This window comes from Salmo salar, chromosome 04, assembly GCF_965601325.2.
Source record: "Salmo salar chromosome 04, fSalSal1, whole genome shotgun sequence".
NCBI classification, from domain to species: domain Eukaryota; kingdom Metazoa; phylum Chordata; class Actinopteri; order Salmoniformes; family Salmonidae; genus Salmo; species Salmo salar.
Window position 1 is genome coordinate 49,840,590 of NC_138294.1, and position 24,958 is coordinate 49,865,547.

Here is a 24,958-nt window from a genome sequence, read left to right on the forward strand (position 1 = left end):
AAATAGCCTCCAACACTCTACTCAGCAAATTGGATGTAGTCTATCACAGTGCCATCCGTTTTGTCACCAACGCCCCATATACTACCCACCAGTGCGACCTGTATGCTCTCGTTGGCTGGCCCTTGCTACATATTTGTTGCCAAACCCACTTGGATCCAGGTCATCTATAAGTCTTTGCTAGGTAAAGCCCCGCCTTATCTCAGCTCACTGGTCACCATAGCAACACCCACCCGTAGCATGCACTCCAGCAGGTACATTTCACTGGTCATCCCCAAAGCCAACACCTCATTTGGCTGCCTAAAGGAGATGATCGTGGACATCAGGAAACAGCAGAGGGAGCACCCCCCTATCCACATCGACGGGACAGTAGTGGAGAAGGTGGAAGGTTTTAAGTTCCTAGGCATACACATCACGGACAAACTGAAATGGTCCACCCACACAGACAGCGTGGTGAAGAAGGCGCAACAGCGCCTCTTCAACCTCAGGAGGCCGAAGAAATTTGGCTTGTCACCAAAAACACAAACTTCTACATATGCACAATCGAGAGCATCCTGTCGGGCTGTATCACCACCTGGTACGGCAACTGCTACGCCCACAACCGGAAGGCTCTCCAGAGGGTAGTGAGGTCTGCACAACGCATCACCGGGGGCAAACTACCTGCTCTCCAGGACACCTACACCACCCGATGTCACAGGAAGGCCAAAAAGATCATCAAGGACAACAACCACCCGAGCCACTGCCTGTTCACCCCGCTATCATCCAGAAGGCGAGGTCAGTACAGGTGTATCAAAGCTGGGACTGAGAGACTGAAAAACAGCTTCTATCTCAAGGCCATCAGACTGTTAAACAGCCATCACTAACATTGAGTGGCTGCTGCCAACATACTGACTCAATCTCTAGCCACTTTAATAACATAAAATTGGATGTAATAAATGTATCACTAGTCATTTTATATAATGTTTACATACCCTACACTACTCATCTCATATGTATATACTGTACTCTATACCATCTACTGCATCTAGCCTATGCTGTTCGGCCATCGCTCATCCATATATATTTTTATGTACATATTCTTATTCATTCCTTTACACTTGTGTGTATAAGGTAGTTGTTGTGAAATTGTTAGATTACTTGTTAGATATTACTGCATGGTCGGAACTAGAAGCACAAGCACTTCGCTACACTCGCATTAACATCTGCTAACCATGTGTATGTGACAAATACAATTTGATTTGATTTCCTTCCAGTCCTCTGCTGCCAATGACTGGAACAAATTGCAAAAAAATCACTGAAGCTGGAGACTTATATCTCCCTCTCTAACTTTAAGCATCAGCTTACCGATCACTGTACCTGTACACAGCCAATCTGTAAATAGCCCACCCAACTACCTCATCCCCGTATTGTTATTTATCTTTTTGCTCTTTTGCACCCCAGTATCTCTACTTGCACATCATCATCTTTCAATATATAAATTTAAACATTATTTTAAAACAATTTAAATATAATACACAGAAATGTTGTGGGATTACAGTAGATGAAGAATTCATATTTTTTAGATTGATTACTTATTGGTTTATTACGTTAGTATATTATGTATGTTTGTAATAGTGTGTTATATGTGAAATTGTGTTCGTATATAAATTGTATTTTAATATTTAAGGACTCTTGGAAGATTAGTCCAAATGGGGACTAAAAGAGATCCAAATCAAATCAAATCAAATCAAAATCAATCATCATCTGCACATCTATCACTCCAGTATTAAAGCTAAATTGTAATTATTTTGCCTCTATGGCCTATTTATTACCTACCTCCTTAGTCTTCTACATTTGCACACACTGTACATAGATTTTTATTTTGTATTTCCTAATGTGTTATTCACTGTACGTTTGTTTATGTGTAACTCTGTGTTGTTTTTGTCGCACTGCTTTGCTTGATCTTGGCCAGGCCGCAGTTGTTAATGAGAACTTGTTCTCAACTGGCCTACCTGGTTACATAAAGATGAAGAAAAAAAAAATCACTTTCATATAGACCAATACACCATCCCTAGGATCACAACAGGCCTATGGTACAGGCACACACACACACACGCACACGCACGTGCACGCGCACACACGCACGCACTCACGCGGTGTGAAATACAGTTTGACAGACCAAACTCTACATCAACTACTTGTATGCGTGTGTGTGTCCAGCCACTTAGGTATTGTATAAGACCTAGCTAGCCTGCAGTGTGAGGGAATAGGCCCTACAAACCCAGTGTCTCAGATACGAACAGGACAATTATCAGGAAGTAACCGAACAAATGGCTATATGAATACATGAGTAGGTGAATAGAGCTATCCCCAGAGAGGAGGAAGGGTGGTATGGAATGGAAATAAAAAGGAGATGTGAAAGGCGATGGATACAAAGAAAGAATAGATTCAGTGCATTATTCAAACGGAACGTGGAAGATGAAGAGTGATGGACAGATGGGATGAAGTTCACGCGAGGGACTTTACATTGTCCAAACACATCTCTGTGCATCAGGAAGAGGGAACCAACCCATCATAGATACAAGGCCAATAAGAGAGAGACCGATATATAGTAAGAAGACTAGGAGAGATACATAGACAAAATAGAATTATAGAAACAGAGGGACAAACACAGGGAAATAAAGAGACAGCTTTCAAAGCTATGGTAGTGGGGTCAGGTTGTGTATAAAATACCTTAATGGAGGTAAATCCACAGATGTACACGTCAAATTTCCTGTGTTTGTTCTTTACAGATGGAGTATTACTGTAAGCTGTTTGTCCTCCACAGATGAGGCTGTGCTCACAGAGATGCGCTGTGTTTTCAGACTAAATTGTTCATGGACGGTTTGTTCTTTTTAATATTGTTGTAAACACGAGCCTGTGTCTAACAGCGTAAAATTGGACTCATAAGTGAAATTGCTCATTGTGCATTGTGAGGTAACCTTTGAGATCAACTGTATCCACCGTGGCCTTCATCAGTATCTGTGGGTTTTATAGAAACCACTATGGCACTGTGGTTTCTATCCACTATGGCACTGTGGTTTCACTGGTCTTCCCTGTGGCTCAGTTGGTAGAGCATGGTGTGTGCAACGCCAGGGTTGTGGGTTCGATTCCCACGGGGGGCCAGTACAAAATAAATAAAAAAATGTATGAAATGTATCGATTCACTACTGTAAGTTGCTCTGGATAAGAGCATCTGCTAAAATGTAATGGAACTGCAGAGTATTCTGTTATTGGGCTGTGATGCTCTCTACAATGTTATCCTGTTGTGGTATGCAGTATTGGGCTGTGGTGCTCTCTACAATGTTATCCTGTTGTGGTATGCAGTATTGGGCTGTGGTGCTCTCTACAATGTTATCCTGTTGTGGTATGCAGTATTGGGTTGTGGTATATTCTATTCTAGTGTGTCGTTTGACCATCTAAACGATGATTCCATACAGTAACATTACAACCCTTTCTCTTTTCATTTCATGCTTCCTCCACTCGGTTAATTTGTGCAGGCAAATTCACTCTCTCCTGACAGCCCCATGCAACAATAACCATATGATCGCCTCATTATAACCGGGAACATGTTATTTCTCATAATACTCAAATCCCAATACTGGCTCTATTTATTCAGTCTGAGCCGGGTTTGTAATTATACTGTACATCCAAACCAATAGAATGTATGCTGAAGTATTAATAACTCTAAAATAACTCCTTGGGTGCATCAGGAGAACGCTGGGAATCATCATTCTGTGATTTAGTGTTTGTTGGTTGCAGAGGGAGAGAAACAAACACATGAGATTAACTCATTAAGAGTCATCCGATTCTGTCTATCAGATAGGACTGATCTGATGGAGAGAATGGGGACAAGATGAACAAAAAGAAGAAGAAGAATGAGGAGGAAGAAGAAGAAGGTTGGAGAAGAAGAAGGAGAAGAAAGAAGGAGAAGAAAGAAGGAGAAGAAGAAGGAGAAGAAAGAAGGAGGAAGTAGAAGAAGGTCGGAGAAGAAAGAAGGAGAAGAAAGAAGGAGAAGAAAGAAGGGAGAAGAAGGAGAGGAGAAGAGAAGAAGGAGAAGAATGAGGAGGAAGAAGAAGAAGGTCGGAGAAGAAAGAAGGAGAAGAAAGAAGGAGAAGAAAGAAGGAGAAGAAAGAAGGAGAAGAATAAGGAGGAAGAAGAAGAAGGTCGGAGAAGAAGGAGAAGAAGAAGGAGAAGAAGAAGGAGAGCGGAGTGTTTCATCTCTCTTCTTGATGTGAGAAAGCCTCTCTCTCTCCCACAGCCCAGTGACGGTGGGCCCTTTCCCAGAGTTCATTAATTAGTTAATTAGTTAATTAGTCAGAACAGATGGCTTTGCAGCACAAATCAGGAGGCTGCATGGGCCTGGAGCAGCCAGGAGGAAGGTAGGGGCAAGGTGAGCAGGCAGCAGCGTTGGGGTGGAGCTCTACTGTAGGTAGGTACTAGTGTATAGACTCCTAACTCCTAACATGCTAAACACTCCTGGACTGTACATGGAAGACATTTAGGATTTTCTTATAGACATATTCTCCCCTTTCACAAATCACAAGCATATCATGAATTAACTTAACATCCACCAAACGTTAAAAAAAAATGGAAAACCCTTATGTAATTGTATGTGAGTATATAGAGATGTGTGTAAGCCTATATGTGTGTGTGTGTGCCGTGGCCACATTGCATTAACATTTGTTTGAATGAATTTTTTTTGCTTCGCTGCAGATTTAAAAAGCACTTCTGATGGTTTATTTTTAGATTGTTCCCTTCTCCCCCTTCTGTTGCTCCTTCCTTCTCTTCAGCTCTGTCTCCCTCTGTTTCTCCCTCTCTCATCTGTCTCTATCCCCCTTCTCTGTCGTCCCCTCCCTCCCTACCCCCATCTCTCTGTTAAAGGCACAGGCAGAAGTAAGGTTGGCATATGTGAGTGTGCGTGTGCATGAGTATAGGATAATACTATGTGATTATGTGCTAAACCTATTGTAGAAACGTGGAGCAGTTGTCTTTCTCTTTTCAGGCCAAAAACGTTTTTTTGTCCGTTGAGAGAGGTGGTGAGAATGGATGGCACATTGTACTGTTACATATTCAAACATACACACACACGCAAACACACCCACTTACATGTACGGACACACCCACACGCACGTACACACATACAAACTCCCTAACACACACACACACACACACACACACCACACACACACACACACACACACACACACACACACACACACACACACACACACACACACACACACACACACACATAATCCCTTCAGTACAGTAGAGTAACCCATTAAAAGCAGAACAGAGGGAGCGAGATGAGGAAATAGAGAGAGAGAGAGAAAGAGAGAGAGGTTAGTCTACTCGCCCACGTACCAAAATGTTCAACCATGTTAGAGGAATCGAGGGCACTGCATCATCTCTCTGCATCGCTCAGCAGGATCGCTCTCTACCTCTGTATGTCACTGTGTGTGTGGTGCATAAATACTGTACACTACACACGGGTAAACTACACACACCACACATACAGTATGTAAATCACACAGACAGACTACTATTTGGCTTGGGAATGATGCAAACGGACTCCATTGAGGACTGTTTGGATCAGTGAATTAGAGGCATGCAGAGCAAGGATTAGATAGTGCATTAAGGAAACTTAAGTTCACACGGCGGATTGTTCTCACGCTCCACTCGCTAATGTTTCCAGTTTGTCAGACAGATGTAGAAAAACATAACAGCACGTGAAACATGCACCACAAAACAGGCAGGACAGAGCTGCTGCCAGGTGTACCTCAAACTCTCAGTATGTTCCCTCTATTGGCTGGCCCAGTTGGTCAATGACTGTGTGGATCACGTTCCACTGTGTTTACACTAGTGGTAAAGCTTGGACTGCATCCTAAAATACTCCCATTTCTCTCTTTATGAATACTCTGATGTGTTGAGACAGGCTTGATACAATAAACCAGATCCCATTACCCAACCTGGCAACCACAATGGAGATTGTGGATGCTCTGTGGTGTACAGTACACAAACAAACAGCTGTAGAAACAAACAGGCAGTCAGCCCCTCAGAACAGCTGACTAAACTCCTATCCACTGGCTCAGAGTCTGTACACAGGGACAGGGCAGAGCACACAAAACTCAGGTCACATGGTGCAGCTAGGGCCAGATGGTTCTACTGTTCTGGTCATGTGATCAGGACCAACTCCAGGACCTAGCTGTAGACTGTAACTAGGACCCAGATATCTTCCTGGTCAGTTCACATCATTAGGAAAAGTGCCTCGTTCTATATAATTGTAAGGCGTCTAATTAAGGAGAGTGAAACCATAGAATAAGAGTTCTGGGACCTGATGGTGCAAGCAGGTAGTGATGTCATAGTATGCAGACAGACAGACTCACCGAGCACGCCCAGACGGTAGTTCATGGTGACCACGATGACGTTGCCGTAGGCTGCGAGGATGCTGGCGTCGAACATGTTTCCCGCCCCCTCCATGTAGGAGCCGCCATGGATGAACAGCATCACCGGCTTCTTCCGACGGTCACGGATATCTGTGGCGAAGAGCGGGACATGGACATACACAGAAGTATGCACAAACACAAAAGATGAGAGGATGAGAGAAAGAGAGTAGAAACACTTTAGATTCTGAGAAAGAGATGACAACTTTTCGTCTCTCTACAAAAAAACTATCCACAGGAATGTCCACAGAGCCATTCACTAAAAATCATATATCCCCCTCTGCATACAGATGTAGGATCTTAATTGGATCACTCTTTCGTTGCTGAGATCCTTCCTGCACAGGTTTAAAAATGTTTCTAAAGTTTATTTTCCACTTGCCCTGAAGGAAAAATGTATCAACCCCTACAAAAAATGTCCAATAATTATAATCAACATAATAATACACATTTCCTGTTGCTGCAGGATTATTTACCTGATGTAGCAAACTGGAACAAATTAAGATCCTACATCTGTATGTGCCTTTCGATCTCCCTCATCTTTAACTATATCCTCAAAGTCTGAAACATACACTTCTTCTCCTCATTCCTGCTCTTCATACTGAACTGAGGTGACATTATAGGTTGAAGCAACAGTGTTGAAAGCTACAAGGTTGGAACCTATCCAGTACTGTCTCTTATCAATGGTTAGCCATTTTAGATATTGGAACATCGTCTTAGTGTTGTCATGGCAGTCTGTATTTTTCTGCCCCCTCTTGTAGTGTCGTGGTCCTATCTGTAAGTTTCCCTGCATCCCCTCTCTCTGTGGTATTATGGTACAGGTACAGTCTGTAACTCTCACTGTCCCCTCTGGTGAGTTATGGTACAGTCTGCCACTGTCTCTCCTACTGCAGTATAATGGTACGATCTGGGTTTTTCAGGGTCCCCCCTCTCGGTGAGGTACTGTGGTACGGTCTGCGTGTCTTTAATAAGGCAGAGCTGCCAGTGGTTCCCAGTTAGCCTAGCGTCTGCCCTGTGGATAATTCATATGAGAGCCAGACCAAGTGGAAACATTAAATAACAGCCACAACATCTGTTTACCCTGATGACTTTCTGGAAGGAGATGGGAAAGAGACAGAGGGAGAAAGATGGGAAAATAGAGAGCAAGAGAGAGAAAGATGAGAAAATACATACTGTAACTTAGAGAATGATGGGGAAAGAGACAGGAAGGAGAGCGAGAGAAAGAAAAGAGAGAGAAGAGGAGAGATAGAAAGAAAGATACATGGCCCCTGAACAGAGACAGAGAGAGAGGGAGTGAGCAAGAGAAGGAGAAAGAGTAATGTCACAAGAAAATGGTGGGATGGGATGAGATTAAACAAACCGTTACAAAGTTCTACATGACAAGGTCTCTTCACGGACACAGAGATGCATGTAGGAAAATGCACAAACGCGCGCACACTGACACACAGAGACACACAGAGACACAGGCAGGCAGCTGCGATGCTGAGTCGCTATGGAAACTGCCTCCTCTCTCTCTAATAGAACCGCACCAGCCATTCCATTGCATTGACTCACTCGGAGCCTGTTGCCGTGGTAACAAATTCTACTCACGTATTTGCACACCCGCCTGCATCACAACCTGAATCTCAGGTTACACATGCACCAGAACGCATCACTCACACACACCACTGCAACAATGTACAATTTATCAATACACACACATGCAGTCACCTTTTATAGAACATACAGTGCACTCGAGAGACATGAACATTCACACACAATACATTAAAGCCCTGACACACACACACTCTTTTCCCATCTCTCCGACATTCACACTTATGCAACCAACATTGCATATGCACACACTCAGCAATGGAGGAGTTCACACACACACACACACACACACACACTCTCCCACCCTCCATTCCTTTTCCCCCTCTCTCCAGTGTGTTGTGAGCCTCTGGTGATTTCCCAGAGGAGATGTAAACAAGTTCAATTATCCCAGCATTACCAGGCCAGCAGAGCCCTGGGTGTGATGCCTGGCTAATGGATCAGCTCTCCTCTCTGTCACCAGGCAGTCACACTCCACAAGCACATGACAAATGACACACACACAGACAGACAGAGAGGGACACGTAGCACTGGACTGGCGCTCATCAAGAGCAGAGCTAGGACACTTGGAATACCTGGAGCAGGAAATACGTTTCCCGTTTCACGGAAGTTCAGCACCATAGCGCGATTGAAATGTAAAGTATAGTTTACTGTGAACACCGTCTAGGCGCACATTGCCTTTAAATGACATTCGCCCTACAGCGCTGAACTTCTGCGACCAGGATTGAACCGAGCCCTTTGTCTCTGAGACTGTCGTTGTATGACTGTTGTGTGTTTGTGCGACCTCCAAAGGATGCAAGACAATATATCTCATTGTATACCCACATAAAGCATTCAATTATCTCTGTGTGAATAAGAGCTAAATTAAAGTACACTGACTGTACAAAACATTAGGACCTGCTCTTTCCATGACATAGACTGACCAGGTGAATCCAGGGGAAAGCTATGATCCCTTATTGATGTCACTTGTTAAACCCAATTCAAATCAGTGTAGATGAAGGGGAGGAGACAGGTTAAAGAAGGATTTTCCTTGAGACAATCGCAACATGGATTGTGTATGTGTGCCATTCAGAGGGTGAACGGGCAAGACAAACGATTTAAGTGCTTTTAAACGGGGTATGGTAGTAGGTGCCAGGCGCACCGGTTTGAGTGTGTCAAGAACTGCAACACTGCTGGGTTTTTCATGCTCAACAGTTTCCCGTGTATCAAGAATGATCCACCACCCAAAAGACATCCAGCCAAACTTGACAACTGTGGGAAGCATTGGAGTCAACATGGACCAGCATCCCTGTGGAACGCTTTTGACACCTTGTAGAGTCCATGCCCAGACGAATTGAGTCTGTTCTGAGGGTAAAAGGGGGGTACAACTCAATATTAGGAAGGTGTTCTTAATGTTTTGTGCACTCAGTGTATATACAGTGCATTCTGAAAGTATTCAGATCCCTTGACTTCTTCCACATGTTGTTACGTTACAGCCTCATTCTAAAATGGGTTAAATAAATTATTTTCCTCATCAATCTACACACAATACCCCATAATGACAAAGCGAAAAAGGTTTTTAGAAATTTCAGCAAATTTCTTAAGAATAAAAAACAGAAATAGGTGCAGGTGCATCCTGTCTTCATTGATCATCCTTGAGATGTTTTGAGATGAGTCCAACTGTGATAAATTCAATTGATTGGACATGATTTGGAAAGGCACACACCGGTCTATATGAGGTTGAAGGAATAGTCCGTAGAGATTCGAGACAGGATTATGTCGATGTAAATATCTGGGGAAGGGTACCCCAATTTTTTTGCAGCATTAAAAGTTCCCCAAGAACACAGTGGCCTCCATCATTCTTAAATGGAAAAAGTTTAGAAACACCAAGACTCTTCCTAGTGCTGGACGCCTGGCCAAACTGAGCAATTGGGGGAGAAGGGCCTTGGTCAGGGAGGTGACCAAGAACCTGATGGTCACTCTGACAGAGCTCCAGAGTTCCTCTGTGGAGATGGGAGAACCTTCCAAAAGGACAACCATCTCTGCAGCACTCCACCAATCAGGCCTTTATGGTAGAGTGGCCAGACGGAAGCCACTCCTCAGTAAAAGGAATATCACAGCCTGCTTGGAGATGGCCAAAAGGCACCTAAAGGACTCTCATACCATGAGAAACAACATTATTTGGTCTGATGACTGGTGCAAAGGTTCACCTTCCAACAGGACAACAACTCTAAGCCCACAGCCAAGACAATGCAGGAGTGGCTTCGGGACAAGTCTCTGAATGTCCTTTAGTGGCTCAGCCAGAGCCTGGACTTGAACCCGATCAAACATCTCTGGAGAGACCTGAAAATAGCTTTGCAGCAACGCTCCCCATCCAACCTGAAGGAGCTTGAGAGGATCTGCAGAGAAGAATGGAAGAAACTCCCTAAATACAGGTGTGCCAAGCTTGTAGCGTCATACCCAAGAAGACTCAAAGCTATAATCACTGTCAAAGGTGCTTCAACAAAGGACTGAATCCTTATGTAAATGTAAAAAAAAAATATGTTTTTGCTTTGTCATTATGGGGTATTGTGTGTAGATTGACGACGAGAAAACAAACAATTTAATACATTTTAGAATAAGGCTGTAACGTAACAAAATGTGGAAAAAGTCAAGGTGTCTGAATACTTTCCGAATACACTGTACATGTGCGTTTGAGTTTGATTGCATGTATGTGCGTACGTGTCTAACATGATGATGTACATGTTGCAGTATGTCTGTTCATGGTGAGTAAATGTGTCATTGAGCCACATGGAGCAGTCTCCAGGTGTACTTGTCTCCTCAGAGAGACATCTCCCTAAGTGATTGACTCACATTTTGTCAGACAGCATTTCATTAAACTATTAACAATGTTATTATCATACCCAGTCATAGAAACAGCTTTTAGACACTGCCACACGTATGTGTCATGCATGTAATATGCACATGTATATAATATTTACAGTGCCATAGATTTTCAAGCCGATTGAAGTCAAAACTGTAACTAGGTCACTTAGGAACATTCAATGTCGTCTTGGTAAGCAACTCCAGTGTATATTTGGCCTTGTGTTTCAGGTTATAGTCTTGCCAAAATGAGAATTTGTCTCCCAGTGTCTGTAGGAAAGAAAACTGAACCAGGTTTTCCTCTAGGATTTAGCCTGTGCTTAGCTGTATTCCAAAAAAATTTATTAAAAAAACTCCCTAGCCTTTGCCAATAATAAGCATACCCATAACATGATGCAGCCACCACCATGCTTGAAAATATGAAGAGTGGTACTCAGTGATGTGTTGGATTTGCCCCCAACAACGCTTTGTATTCAGTTGATTTCTTTGCCACAATTTTTGCAGTACTACTTTAGTGGCTTGTTGCAAACATGATGCACGTATTGAATATTTTGATTCTGTGCAGGCTTCCTTCTTTTCACTCTGTCATTTAGGTTAGAATTGTGGAGTAACTGATCCATCCTCAGTTCTCATATCACCACAATTAAACTCTAACTAACTGTTTTAAAATCACCATTGGCCTCATGGTGAAATCCCTGAGCAGTTTCCTTCCTCTCCGGCAACTGAGTTAGGAAGGACGCCTGTATCTCTGTAGTGATAATTAATAACTTTGCCGTGCTCAAAGGGATATTTAGCGTCTTTTTTTTCTCTTTCTTTACACATCAACCAATCGGTGCCCTTCTTTGCAAGGCATTGAAAAAACCCTGGTCTTTGTGGTTGAATCTGTGCTTGAAATTCACTGCTCGACTGAGGGAACTTTTTTATTAATTTCAAACATTTTCTACAAACAAAATTCCACTGACATTATGGGTTATTGTGTGTAGACCAGTGACACAAAATCTCAATTTAATCAATTTTAAATTCAGGCATTGACAACAAAATGTAGAAAAAGTAAAGGGGTGTGAATACTTTCTGAAGGAACTGTACATCATATATATGTAGCTGTACACCCCTTTGTACAATATATATCATTCATTCATTCTCATGGAGGTGTTACTAAGCTTCAGCACCGGAGCCAACATGGCAGCAGGGGTCTGGACTGACCCAGTCAGACTGGTTCATCCTTAGGAGCAAGAAGACCAGGGGTTTGTCAAGACTTTACACTTGCCTATGTTTGTGTGGGTTTTGCTGCCCATGTTTGTATGTGATGGAGTGTGTGTTGGTGTAGGATGTGTGTGTGAAAAAAAGTGATGGAGCGTGATTGAGTGTCTGGATTCATGTGTATGTGAGAGTGCTTGGAGGTCATATGTGTGTGTTTCACGCATGATAAGAGTGCATGTGTTAGTGCATGATAAGAGTGCATGTGTTAGTGCATGATAAGCGTGCATGTGTTAGTGCATGATAAGCGTGCATGTGTTAGTGCATGATAAGCGTGCATGTGTTAGTGCATGATAAGAGTGCATGTGTTAGTGCATGATAAGCGTGCATGCGTTAGTGCATGATAAGAGTGCATGTGTTAGTGCATGATAAGAGTGCAATCGAATGTGAGAACGTGTGTATCATTTTCCTCTCTAACCTTGCAGTGACAGTTGGGGATGAGCCTGTGTCCAGATGGGGAGAGGACAGGAGCAGTCTCACTCAGCCTGAATCCCAGGCCTACAGGGCCAACAATGCCCTCACTGTCCTGCCTGCTTCAAAACAGCCCCTAAAATATTCTCCCTCTCTCCCTCTCCAAATGGATTAGCAAGCTCTGTCTCCTTTTAAACCATAGCAATTAGAGACGGCAGAATGGGACAACTTAACACGTAAACAGCATACACACTAACACATGCACGCCCACATCATCACACACACACACACACACATACACACATATATAGAAATCAGACACACAAACACCTGATCGGATGCACACACAAAGATGCACGCACACACACAAACACTATGGTAACAGTCTGATCTTTCAAACCTCTTGATTACATGAAGTCAATGCATCTTTTCCTGGCTAGTTTCAACAACTGATTACCTGGTTATTTGCATGTGTAATGCATGTCAGTTAGCAAGCTCCACTGCTTGGAATCCATTCAAATGACAGCCTACAAGCCCCCCCCACCACCACCCACCCAAACTATACTGCTTTTACTGTAAAAGTCCTCACCTATTCCCCAACATATAACTTAATAAAGAAATGGTAAAGTGGATCAATCGAATGACCCAATCCAAATGACGAAGGTAAAGAATATTACACAAGGTTAAATATTCACTGGCGCAAGACAGAATACAGTCAAAACAGCACGACTTTGTAAAAAGTTCTACGCAAATCAAATTCTGTTTATTGGTTGATTAACCATATAGCAAAAAAGGAGAAAACTGCTCTGTGGCAAGGGTGTGTGGAACAATTGAGGTGTGTGTGTGTGTTTGTGTGTGTGAGAGAGACAGAGAGTGAGTGTGAGAGAGAGTCTATATCAGTCTACTTCACACCATTAACTAGTGTAGCTAGTTAAGTATATGGTATAAAATAATATATAATTGTGTATATTATTAGACGTATTATATTACTGTGAGACGATTACAATTACAGAGAAAAATGATGTGATTACACCTAGGCACAAACTAATAATATCAGTTTGTTATTCAATTCAACTATCCCCTCCAAAAGTCTGAAAAATACAACAAAAGGGTAAAACATGCAACAAAAATACCTTCATCTCTCGGTTTGTTCATTGTAGACTCATCGTGTTTTTTTGTGAGCGGACCTAAGGTTCAGAAAAAAGGAGGGAAAAAGAGAAAAGAGAAAATTCAAAAAGATTTTACACTTTGCTGAAAAAGCAAAAACTAAAAAGTGAACAAGAAAACAAGAGGAGAAAAATGACAAAGCAGGAAGAGCAACCTCTATCTCATTATCAAAAGTCTCCGAAACAACCGAAAGCTAAAAATAAGAGAGCATTACAGATACAGCTTGTCCTGTGGAGACAACTAGCCTGTTTCCCTGCACAGTACCTAGCCAAGAGCTGCCTGGTCAACGACCCCAGAGAACATCTCATTGTTTTTCTCTTCCCATTTATTCCCTACACGTTAGTGCTTTGTAGAGGAAAATCAATGAAGAGAATCAAGCCATCATTCTTTGCCGTCAGAAGGCAGACAGGGGAATGCCAACCCATCATGAAGCATGTGCCCACTTAGCCCCTTAGCCCAGCGCTGCAGCCCTCAGGCTACAGGGTATCTGGGCCCTCTACACCACGTCCATGGGGACTGGTCTGCCACTATACACAACTACACTGGAGGGGATGACCAGGGACACACACGCACACTCCAGCGATGTTAATGCACATGATGAGTGTCTCTCCCTCCTCCAGTGTAACCATACAAGAAGCCGGCCAGGGAGTGGTGGTTCAGTATTTACGCAGCCATGTGAGGACTTCTGACAGGGCTCCCCTACGCCAAGGTCACAGAGGTCCACATTCCGGTTTAATGGTGACGGTAGTTAAACGCTCCATAGGGGAAAGACAATAACGCCGCTCTCTGTAAGCCTGGCCAATATGGATCCTGTTCATTTGTTTATTGTCTCCATCTGTCAGCGGAGCGCTACATGGCCAGCCCAATCACTGCACAGCTTTTATCATCCCTCTCAATCACTGTTAGCATTTAGCACGCTAGCCTGTCCACACACACACACACACACACACACACACACACACACACACACACACACACACACACACACACACACACACACACACACACACACACACACACACACACACACACACACACACACACACACACACACACACACAGTGTGCTAATAACATAGTGCCATCTGGCATGCTAGCTATGCTAACAACACACTCTCCCTTTATGATGCTAACACACTCCTTACTAGGCACACAATGGTTGAATCATTTCAATGAAATTACGTCGCACCAACGTGGAATATGTGTTGAATAGACGTCTGTGTCCAGTGGGTCCTCTCTCCCTGTGTGTTGGCGATACACTCTCTCGTCTAACAGACACAATGTACTCTCTGTTGGTGAGCCAGCAGCTTTATCAGTCTCACAGTGTGCTAACTACATCTCTCCCATTGTCTTATGATGGCTCCCTCATAAGGTGCTAACAACAGCCTCTGTCACGCTGTGCCGCAAAGACAGATCTATTGGCAAAACGCATGGCCAACACTCTGCACTGCTGGATGAATGGCTGCTGGAACAGGGACACACCCGGAGCACCAGCACTGCTTTCTCGCTCGCTCTCTGCTCTCTCTCGTCATTACTATAGTGCTTCCTCAATCCTCATATGCAAGTGCTTTTTTACAAGGGGAGTGATCAATGTTGACCTGATTCCCTTCCGCCGCCAGTCCCCCTGGTGTAAGGGCAGTTCCAGTAAGGGGGTGGGGGTGAGGGACGACAGGTAGACAGCCTGGTAATGGAGGGGAAGGAAGATTAGCCCCTGCCCAGTCAGCACTTTCCCAGCAGCACTTTAATACCACACCTAACTGCTTAATGGAGAGCACAGTGATTTCATACCTGCTCTAATACCCATTAAAAAGCTTAAGCTGCATACAGAGAGCAGCTCTGCTGAAATGGAACCCGTCTCCCTTTGAAATAGAGTGGCAGACTTCAGTTAAAGACTTTGCATGGGCGTAATGCTTCCTGGAAGCCCAATTCTGTCTCTGATGGGAGAGGAGGCTCAATCCGAGATGATTGTTGGATGTGTTTTGTTGGAATCTGTTGTGCTGTCAAAGGAGGGTTTTTTTTGTGTTTGGAGGAGAAAATGTAATGTGCTGGAGCGCACTTTGGGACATCTTCTGCAGTGCATTTTGGGATGCGACAAGCAGGTATGATAGCGTTGTTCCCTAACAGAGACATGGCTCTGTGGGGAGAGAAACAAACAGGTTTGTCTTTGTGTTCAGCGACGATGTCAGCATGTGCAGTGGTGCTGCATGGGGCTGTAGCTGGGGCCTCCTCTCACAGCTAATTGACAGAGCCAGTTCTATGGAGTTGTCAGGTCCATGTGGACAGCCAGCCACTTAGAGTAGGAAATAGTTACAGCACCTATACGCCTGCTTCAATGGCTTGACACTGAACAAGATGTCTGAGAATAGCCAAGAACACTTTAATACACACATCCACCCTTGAAACAGTCACAAATACTCCAACGGACATACGTCATAAACACGTATACCATACTGCAGTATTTACATACGGTACATGCCTCATTTTAAGGGATAACCTCATTGCCACTTTCCTCATCTCTCCGCCATCACTCTCACTCCAATGAACTCATTGTTACATTTCCAGGAAAAGGATGGCGGCACAACAAGTTTGGTAAAGAACGGTAGACACCTCGTTTGTCTGCATACTACTGAGCAAGAACAGTGTTACTAGATGTGAAAGCCTTCCCTTCGGTTTCTAGACAGGTCAATAAGGGCACAAATACATTTTCATTACGATTATTTTACCTTGGAGAATTCTTCTGCAGTTTGGCCCCTGATTCTAACACCATTTATAAAGTGAAATTGGCAGGAAGATGCAGCCAGGATCAGTCATGCAACCAAAAGAGTGAGAAAATAAACAAACTCATCTTACGCATAATAATCAACCACACCGAAGGAAAAAAAAACACGTCTAAAGAATTTTAACAAGCTTGATTTGAATATATGTGCAGTTGAAATGTAGCTGGGTCAACAGAAGAACAGAGTATCTATTTCAGCCCTTACATATGCTCCAATTAGGAGCTGGGCAGCAGACTGACTAACACATGATGTAATGGACTGGCGTTCAGTGAAATCCAGTGGTTCACAGATGATCATTTAGTTCAGCTCCTGTCCCCCTCCTCCCAGTCAACACTGTTTCTCCACGGTTGAGTGAGCGTGGAGCGGCCTGAACACAAGCTGCCGTCTGCTGTCCTTCTCCATTTCCCCAGTGTGTCATGACCGTACTGTGCTGTGTGCTTGACGAGGTGTGAGACACAGCGTCATGCCCCCACCGTGCTTCTCCAGCGGCTCACAGTGTTCACAGTGCCTTTCCCATACCCCTCCCTCCATCCATCCCTAGCTCTGTGTACCCGCCTGCTGAGATATGGACGGTAAAACGGCCGATCCGACCGTCGGGAGGAAATAGGAATGCAATGACACAGTGCTCTCGCCGAGCAGGCTGACGGCTCGTACAGTACAGGGGATTCTCCACGTGAGGAACCCAGGCTCAGCTGGACTAAACAGAGCCCCTGTGTGTGTTTGTCTCTGACATTAGCTCAGCTTTGTTTTCATTATTCTAAAAAGCTATTCAAATTTCATTGGAGCTGAGGGCGCAGCGGGCTACATAGCGGCCTGCTGGGGAAGGACATGGAACTGATTTGCATTCAGAGCCTGTGACCTCCTCTACCACAGCCCGCATAGAGAGGACGAGGGAGGGGGGATACAAAGAGAGAGGGGGGGAGGAGTTCAGAGGCTGAGAGCAGAGGGGGTTCTGTCTGAGCATCTCCTCCTTCCACGGTACTACTCTTAAAACTGGGCAAAAGGCTGTGATGTGTGGTTTCCTCTGTGGTCTGTGAGTGTTGGGTCATTCTGAGGCCTCAGATTCAGGTAGCAGATGAGGGTTCATTAGAGGGACAGTCAATAAAGGGGATGCATAGAGTGGTGCACTAAACAGGCCTTGGGCGTGTGGGATATTGAAATGTGATGTGTGGAAACTGTAATAATCCATATACCCGAAGCAAATCAAAATATGTCAATACTGTATGAACTATATCTGCTGTATGAACATGGAACATTGATATTTTGACTTTCAAGAACACTCAATTGTTTCACACACAGGAAGTAATAGATGAGGACAGCGACAGGCCTGTGTGAGCAGTGACCCCTAACAATATGTGACAGAATATGACAAGAACACAAGCCACATGTAAAAAACACACTTTCACTCACAGACAGGCAGTCCTGTACCCTTGGGAAGAACCAAATCACACACACTCTGTTTTCCTCCCAAGCAGCATAACCCATAGCAACTTGACATAGAATATGATTTCAGCCAATCACAAGCCAATCGCAAGCTTCCCAATTACAGTAATCTCCCCTTCTCTCCAGTACTTAGACAGTATTTAGAAAAGATTTACAACATAACTAACTACTCTATTCATACACTATTTAGTGTTCAAGGTGCTGCCTCACTTAACAAAATGATTAAACGCAATTAATCAACAGGATGAAAAATGTCTGTTGGCCAGGCCGAGCTAGAATCCGGCAGTGTTTCTGGTGCCCCTCGTTTCCCATCCCAGCCCAAAGCTCACTTTCAAAGGCATCCCTCTTTTGTGTACATGGAATTAGATAAACCTTCAGTTTCTGGGCTAATTAGCTGTGGAGTTGTGCACTAGGCAGGAGCTAGCAGAGGTGCGACTGCTACAATACAGTACACAACGATGTCTCATTTCCCCCGAAGAACAATCCTGATCCAATTTTCACCAGATCAAGGGCTGCTGCGATAGCAAAAATAGAATAATTTGTTTGAGGTTTGTTCTTGCATCAGAGGCAATTCACACGGTAGTTCTTCTGCAGTGTCAATTGTTATTTATTCATTTATTTATACATTCATATCAGTTTCCCCTCCCCCACCAATCATCATCATCCTACCAGTCTACATGTGTATTATACTCTGAAGCTTGAAATGACTCTTGAGCACATACCATCTTTTTGTTTGGCTGTGGAACATATTGATCGGATTAAAACGGAAATTAATTTGGAACGCTGCCAAGACGTGGCCTGGTGGATTGTGATGTCACATCCTTCTCAGTGTATTGCTGCTGAGTAGACATCACAATGGGATTGCAACGCTCTAACTCTCTGTTACAACGCCTCATACACAGTGAAATATGCATGTCGGCTAAATGTAGACTGCAGCCTAAGGCCATTACTTCTAGTATACTGTGTGAGCTGGGTTTTGACATATCATGGGGTGAAGCAAAGCCCAGTATGTTACTACAGTAACACTATAGAGCCTGGACATTTACTTAGGTCCTTAAAAAGGGTCTCTATTGTAAGGTCAGTGTAACAGTACTTCATATCCATAGTCCAGGGGGATCGACATACTGCAATTCTGTGTGGAGTGAGTTTTGTGAGTCAGTACTATGTGTGTGTATATATGTGTGTGTGTGTGTGTGTGTGTGTGTGTGGCTTATGTTAAAAACTACCTGCTAATTAGCTTTACTGAACACAGAACAATCTTTGAAAAAAAATCCTTCCCTTTCCAAATGTGTTTAATTGGTCCCGATTGAAGAGAATATTGAAGTTACACTGTTATGTTCCATTATGCTTTTATTAAGTGAAAATAAATCAATGCTTGGATAACTAATCAACTACAAGGGGGCAGAACCTGTCAAAAGAAAAATAGCAAAATACTTTTTATCCCTCTCCTTAAAGCCACAATCCAGAGTCTGTACTTCAACCCAACAGCAGCCTCAACTCTGACTTGGGCTATGCTACGGTATATAAATAATACAAATTTAAAAAACATGAAACAGCAGGAAATCTTACAGATTGTGCCTTTAAGTTATTACGTCAATCTTCAGCAGTAGATTTCTGTCACATTGAATATAATCAGAGATCAGCAGACCCCTGTCAGAACACTGCTTGATGCAGATGGAAGCAGGCTGATCTGCTGAGGCAAGCACTTCTTATTGAAATTATTGGTTCGTGGCAGATAGTGGGAACCAATGAGGCTAGGATTCTCAGGCCCTCTATTGCAGTGATGCTTTGGGTCAACCAATTATGACAAGCTAATGTATAGAGGTTGACCTCCATGACAACCAAGGAGATGAGCTATCATCTGTAGCATATGAAGTCTCTCAACCTGATCATAGGTTCACTGTGCTTACTGGTTACTGAGCTGAGCATGTTAACCTAACAGGTTAACCTGTTAGGGCTAGGGGGCAGTATTGACACGGCTGGATAAAAAACATACCCGATTTAATCTGGTTACCACTCCTACCCAGTAACTAGAATATGCATATACTTATTACATATGGATAGAAAACACCCTAAATTTTCTAAAACTGTTTGAATGGTGTCTGTGAGTATAACAGAACTCAAATGGCAGGTCAAAACCTGAGAGATTCCTTTACAGGAAGTGGCCTGTCTGACCATTTGTTGAACTTCTTTTCCATCTCTATCATTTACTAAGGATCTCTGCTCTAACGTGACACTTCCCACGTCGTCCATAGGCGCTCAGAGCCCGGGAAAAAACAGAATGTCGTCATTCCAGCCCCAGGCTGAAACACATTATCGCCTTTCTCAAGTGGCCGATCAAGGGACACTGGCTTATGCGCGTGACCCCGACCGCCCCCGCCTTTGGGATTTTTTCCTCTGTTTGCCGAAAAGGAGATTCCCTGTCGGAATATTATCGCTTTTCTACGAGAAAAATGTCGTAAAAATTGATTTTAAACAGCGGTTGACATGCTTCGAAGTACGGTAATGGAATACTTAGAATTTTATTGTCACGAATTGCGCCATGCGCGCGACACTTCTTTACTATTTCGGATAGTGTCTGGAACGCACGAACAAAACGCCGCTATTCGGATATAACGATGGATTATTTTGGACCAAACCAACATTTGTTATTGAAGTAGCAGTCCTGGGTGTGTATTCTGACGAAGACAACAAAAGGTAATGAAACTTTTATAATAGTAAATATGATTATGGTGAGTGCTAAACTTGCCGGGTGTCTAAATAGCGAGCCCGTGATGCCTGGGCTATGTACTTAGAATATTGCAAAATGTGCTTTCACCAAAAAGCTATTTTAAAATCGGACATATCAAGTGCATAGAGGAGGTCTGTATCTATAATTCTTAAAATAATTGTTATGCTTTTTGTGAACGTTTATCGTGAGTAATTTAGTAAAATGTTAGCGAATTCCCCGGAAGTATGCTAGTTCTGAACGTCACATGCTAATGTAAAAAGCTGGTTTTTGATATAAATATGAACTTGATTGAACAAAACATGCATGTATTGTATAACATAATGTCCTAGGGTTGTCATCTGATGAAGATCATCAAAGGTGAGTGCTGCATTTAGCTGTTTTCTGGGTTTTGGTGACATTATATGCTGGCTTGAAAAATGGGTGTCTGATTATTTCTGGCTTGGTACTCTGCTGACATAATCTAATGTTTTGCTTTCGTTGTAAAGCCTTTTTGAAATCGGACAGTGTGGTTAGATTAACGAGAGTCTTGTCTTTAAATGGCTGTAAAATAGTCATATGTTTGAGAAATTGAAGTAATAGGATTTTTAAGGTTTTGAAAATCGCGCCACAGGATAGCAGTGGCTGTTACGTAGGTGGGACGAATTCGTCCCGCCTAGCCTATTAACATGTCATACCTACATTATTTTCTTCAGGAAAGGAATTTACCTTCGGAGTGTGTGTGTGTGTGTGTGTATGTGTATTGGTGTGCTGGTCTTGAAAATAATTCAATATGAGTGCTATAAATGGCTTAACCCCAAGCGGACTGGTAACACTGCCTAAAATCTGATTATAGCTAATGCTCAACTCCAATGAGATTCAGTACACAAAGGATTTCAGGAGCACAGCTGAAATTCTCAGAACCGAATGCCCTTGATACAAGCAAGCCCACTGGGCAGCCTAAAATGGAGATACAAATCCCGTATATGTAAATGCTAAACCTAGAAGTCTCACAAGTATGTGCAAAATATTGTTTTCCCAGCACACAGCGGGGAGACAAACACAGCCCAGTTGGGTCAGACAATAAAGATGATCTGGTGTAAACATACAATTCATCTATTTGCTTCATTAGAGGGACATGTTTTTCCCTCTCTATACTGTGGTCTAGATTTACTGTTGTCCCTCGCCAAGAATGAATGTTTATTTTAAGTTTATGTTATTTAGTCAATTTTGTCATTGAAATGTCTCAATCCTCAAGCCATGGGTAAATATACTTACTCAACAAATTTGAGGGAGTAGCATAGCTAACAAACACTGGCCTTTTGAGGGAGAAGCATAGTTAACAAACACTGGCCTTTTGAGGGAGTAGCATAGCTAACAAACACTGGCCTTTTGAGGGAGTAGCATAGCTAACAAACACTGGCCTTTTGAGGGAGTAGCATAGCTAACAAACACTGGCCTTTTGAGGGAGTAGCATAGCTAACAAACACTGGCCTTTTGAGGGAGTAGCATAGCTTACAAACACTGGCCTTTTGAGGGAGTTGCATAGCTAACAAACACTGGCCTTTTGAAGGAGTAGCATAGCTAACAAACACTGGCCTTTTGAGGGAGTTGCATAGCTAACAAACACGGGCCTTTTGAGGGAGTAGCATAGCTAACAAACACTGGCCTTTTGAGGGAGTAGAATAGCTAACAAACACTGGCCTTTTGACCGAGCCTATACTTCAATAAAGCATGAAGCATCACTATACACTAGTGATGGGGGTTTCACAGTTATGTATCATTTTGGAGGATATTATATCGATACTTTGACTCCAAGGTTGTTGTTTTTGTTGTTGCTAGGTAGCGTTAGCTAGCTCTAGTCGGCTGTACCTGTGCCAAGACTCCAGTATTTTTCATCCTATAGCTTGTTATCCATCTTCTTTTTAAATAGTGAGCCAACATGATTTGAGCACTTTTGTGGTTGATCAACACTCCTTTTCTCACGCTCTCTCTCGTCTCTCTGCAGCAGACATATAGTGAGAAATATGTTTGGAACATCACAATACATATAGAATCGAGAAAATCCCAATAAAGATCGTATTGGCACCTAAGTATCGTGAAAATATAGTGTATATTGACTGAGACATTGTTTGATGTGTATTGATGAATATAAAAGGGCTCATTTGGGAAAGAGACCTTGGTCTCAGCATGACACCCCGTTAAAATAAATAAAATATCCTATTGTGAGGTCCTAGGCAATTTCCAGCTCTACTATACACTGAAGCTAAAAATCCCTTGCTCTGACAGGACTAGGGAACAGTATGCATATCAAGGAAACCCTGCCTAAAGAACAGACTAAACAGTAATCGAGGCTGACATGAGTGTAAGTGCTGCTATTCTTTGGTAATCTCATGGGTGTCTATTGGCTCAGTTTAAGAGCCCTTGTGTCTCTGATTACAATCTCCTGAAAGAATGATCCAAATGATACCACTCCATAAAGATGCTTCTATAGCGTTCCCTCTTGCTGGGACCAAATAACAGTTGCACTGTGACATAAAAAAGGCTGAGGAGGATGACACATGTAATGCATCCTGGTCATTTTCACACTACCGTCTTACTCTGGAGTGAGATAGCCAAGAAGGACCTGCTTCTCAACCGGAGACGAAACAAACACAAGGTTAGTAGTGATACCTCAGAGGTGTAAATGTGGTAGCTTACTCCTAACCTTAAATGAACCTAACCTACTCCACACCAGTTAGTTAATTCACATCCTGTTCTATCTGACCAAAACTGAGGAGATCTCTTCATCCCCAACAGTAGAAGCCCTAGACAGTCTGTCCTAGCCTGAGCCTGCCTGCCTGGAAGTGTCCTCTGGCCTGATAGATGGAACAGGAGGTGTACTCACCATCCTCAGTGGGCACGTAGACATTGAGGTACAGACAGTCCTCACTCTGGTTCTGAACGTAGCCTGCTGCAGCATCCAGGTTGTCGGTGAACCACACCGGCAGCATGATCTCAGGCAGCACCCCGTGTACGTTCTGCGGGCACACAGGGGCAAACTGGGTGGCGTTGCGGATCTCCTGCCAGGAACCTGGTGCCTCAGGGGGCTGGAAGCGACGCTCGCCGATGGGCGGGGTGGCATAGGGCACACCCAGGTACTGCTCCACGGGCCCCAGGATCTCGTTGTTGAGCTCCTTCCTGACGCCGCGCAGCTTGCCATAGCCCGTGGTGACCATGGGGTGTTTCCCGCTGAGGTCGGCCCGCTGGCAGGAAGACAGGGTCAGGCAGAGGGCCAGGCTCAGGAGACACACCAGACACGGGTCAGACATCCTGCAGGGGCTGGAGCGCCGCGTCCCACCGGAACCCTGCCGTCTGGGACCACTCTCCGAGAAGAAGGACATGTCCTCCAGTCTTCTAGCCAGAAAAACAAATTATGACCAGGAGATCACTCGTGGGCAGATATGGGTATAGAAAGGACCTCCAAATAACCTAAAATTAGTAGGTTATTGGAGATACTGGGAGAAATAAGGTATTGGGAGGGGTAGGGGAGTGGGGGGGGGGGGGGGGGGGTTGGTCAAAAGCAGAGGTGCAGAGTGTGTCTTCCTAGCATGGTGTGAGAAGTGAGAGAGCAGGTGTAGAGAGGGGGAGGGACGGGGGGCATCCTCAGCTAGACTGTCTGCTCTGGTCCATTCTCTTGGGAGCTCCTGATAGGCCAGCTGCAGACTGACAGCTCCCACGGCCAACACGCCACACCTGGGTACACACAAGGGTCAGAGGTCATGTTTCATTAGTGGGTCTGTGTTTGGAGAGACACACGCACACACATCGAGAGTCATTAACTATAGCCGTTTTTGGTAGTCCTACATCAGTTACATATGCACGTAAGATTTGCATTACATCATGTACATTGTGCACTTGAGCTACCATAACTAAGACATGTTCCCATGTTCAATTCTTGGATACTGTATATCCATCCATGCTACGGTACTTTGAAGTGTAAAACGCTCTCCATGTAATCGACTTGACTCCTCAGAGAACACAACAGCAATAAAAGCCCATTGACACATCAATCAGGAAGACTAAAAAAAGCGTGACACCCTCTCTCCCCCCCTCCGGTGCATCTATGTTGGCTTCCCCCTCACAGCTTTGTTTAGTTGGTTCCTGCCTTCTCATGGTTCCACTCGAATGGGCGGCGCTAATCTGGCCCTGGCTTTGGGAGATGGAGCCGTTTAGGCGTGATAAAGGCTTTATGTGGCTAGCGCTGTCTGCTGAATACCTCCCACCCCACCTCCACACCGCCCCTCACCTCCCCTGCTGCAGCCACTC

The 24,958-nt window shown here is 43.8% G+C and overlaps 1 protein-coding gene across 1 annotated transcript in view; it reads right to left on the reverse strand.

Moving 5' to 3' along the window:
- The window catches only part of LOC106603207 (neuroligin-2), a 55,104-nt gene extending 30,927 nt beyond the window's left edge, over positions 1-24,177 (reverse strand). Inside the window, exons 1-3 of the mRNA XM_014196560.3 lie at positions 23,538-24,177; positions 13,691-13,744; positions 6,405-6,554 (exon numbers count right to left, since the gene is read on the reverse strand). Of these exons, the coding sequence (XP_014052035.1) occupies positions 6,405-6,554; positions 13,691-13,744; positions 23,538-24,033 (700 nt within the window). The 5' untranslated portion in view covers positions 24,034-24,177. The remainder of the gene's footprint in view (positions 1-6,404; positions 6,555-13,690; positions 13,745-23,537) is intronic.
- Between the last annotated feature and the right edge of the window lie 781 nt (positions 24,178-24,958).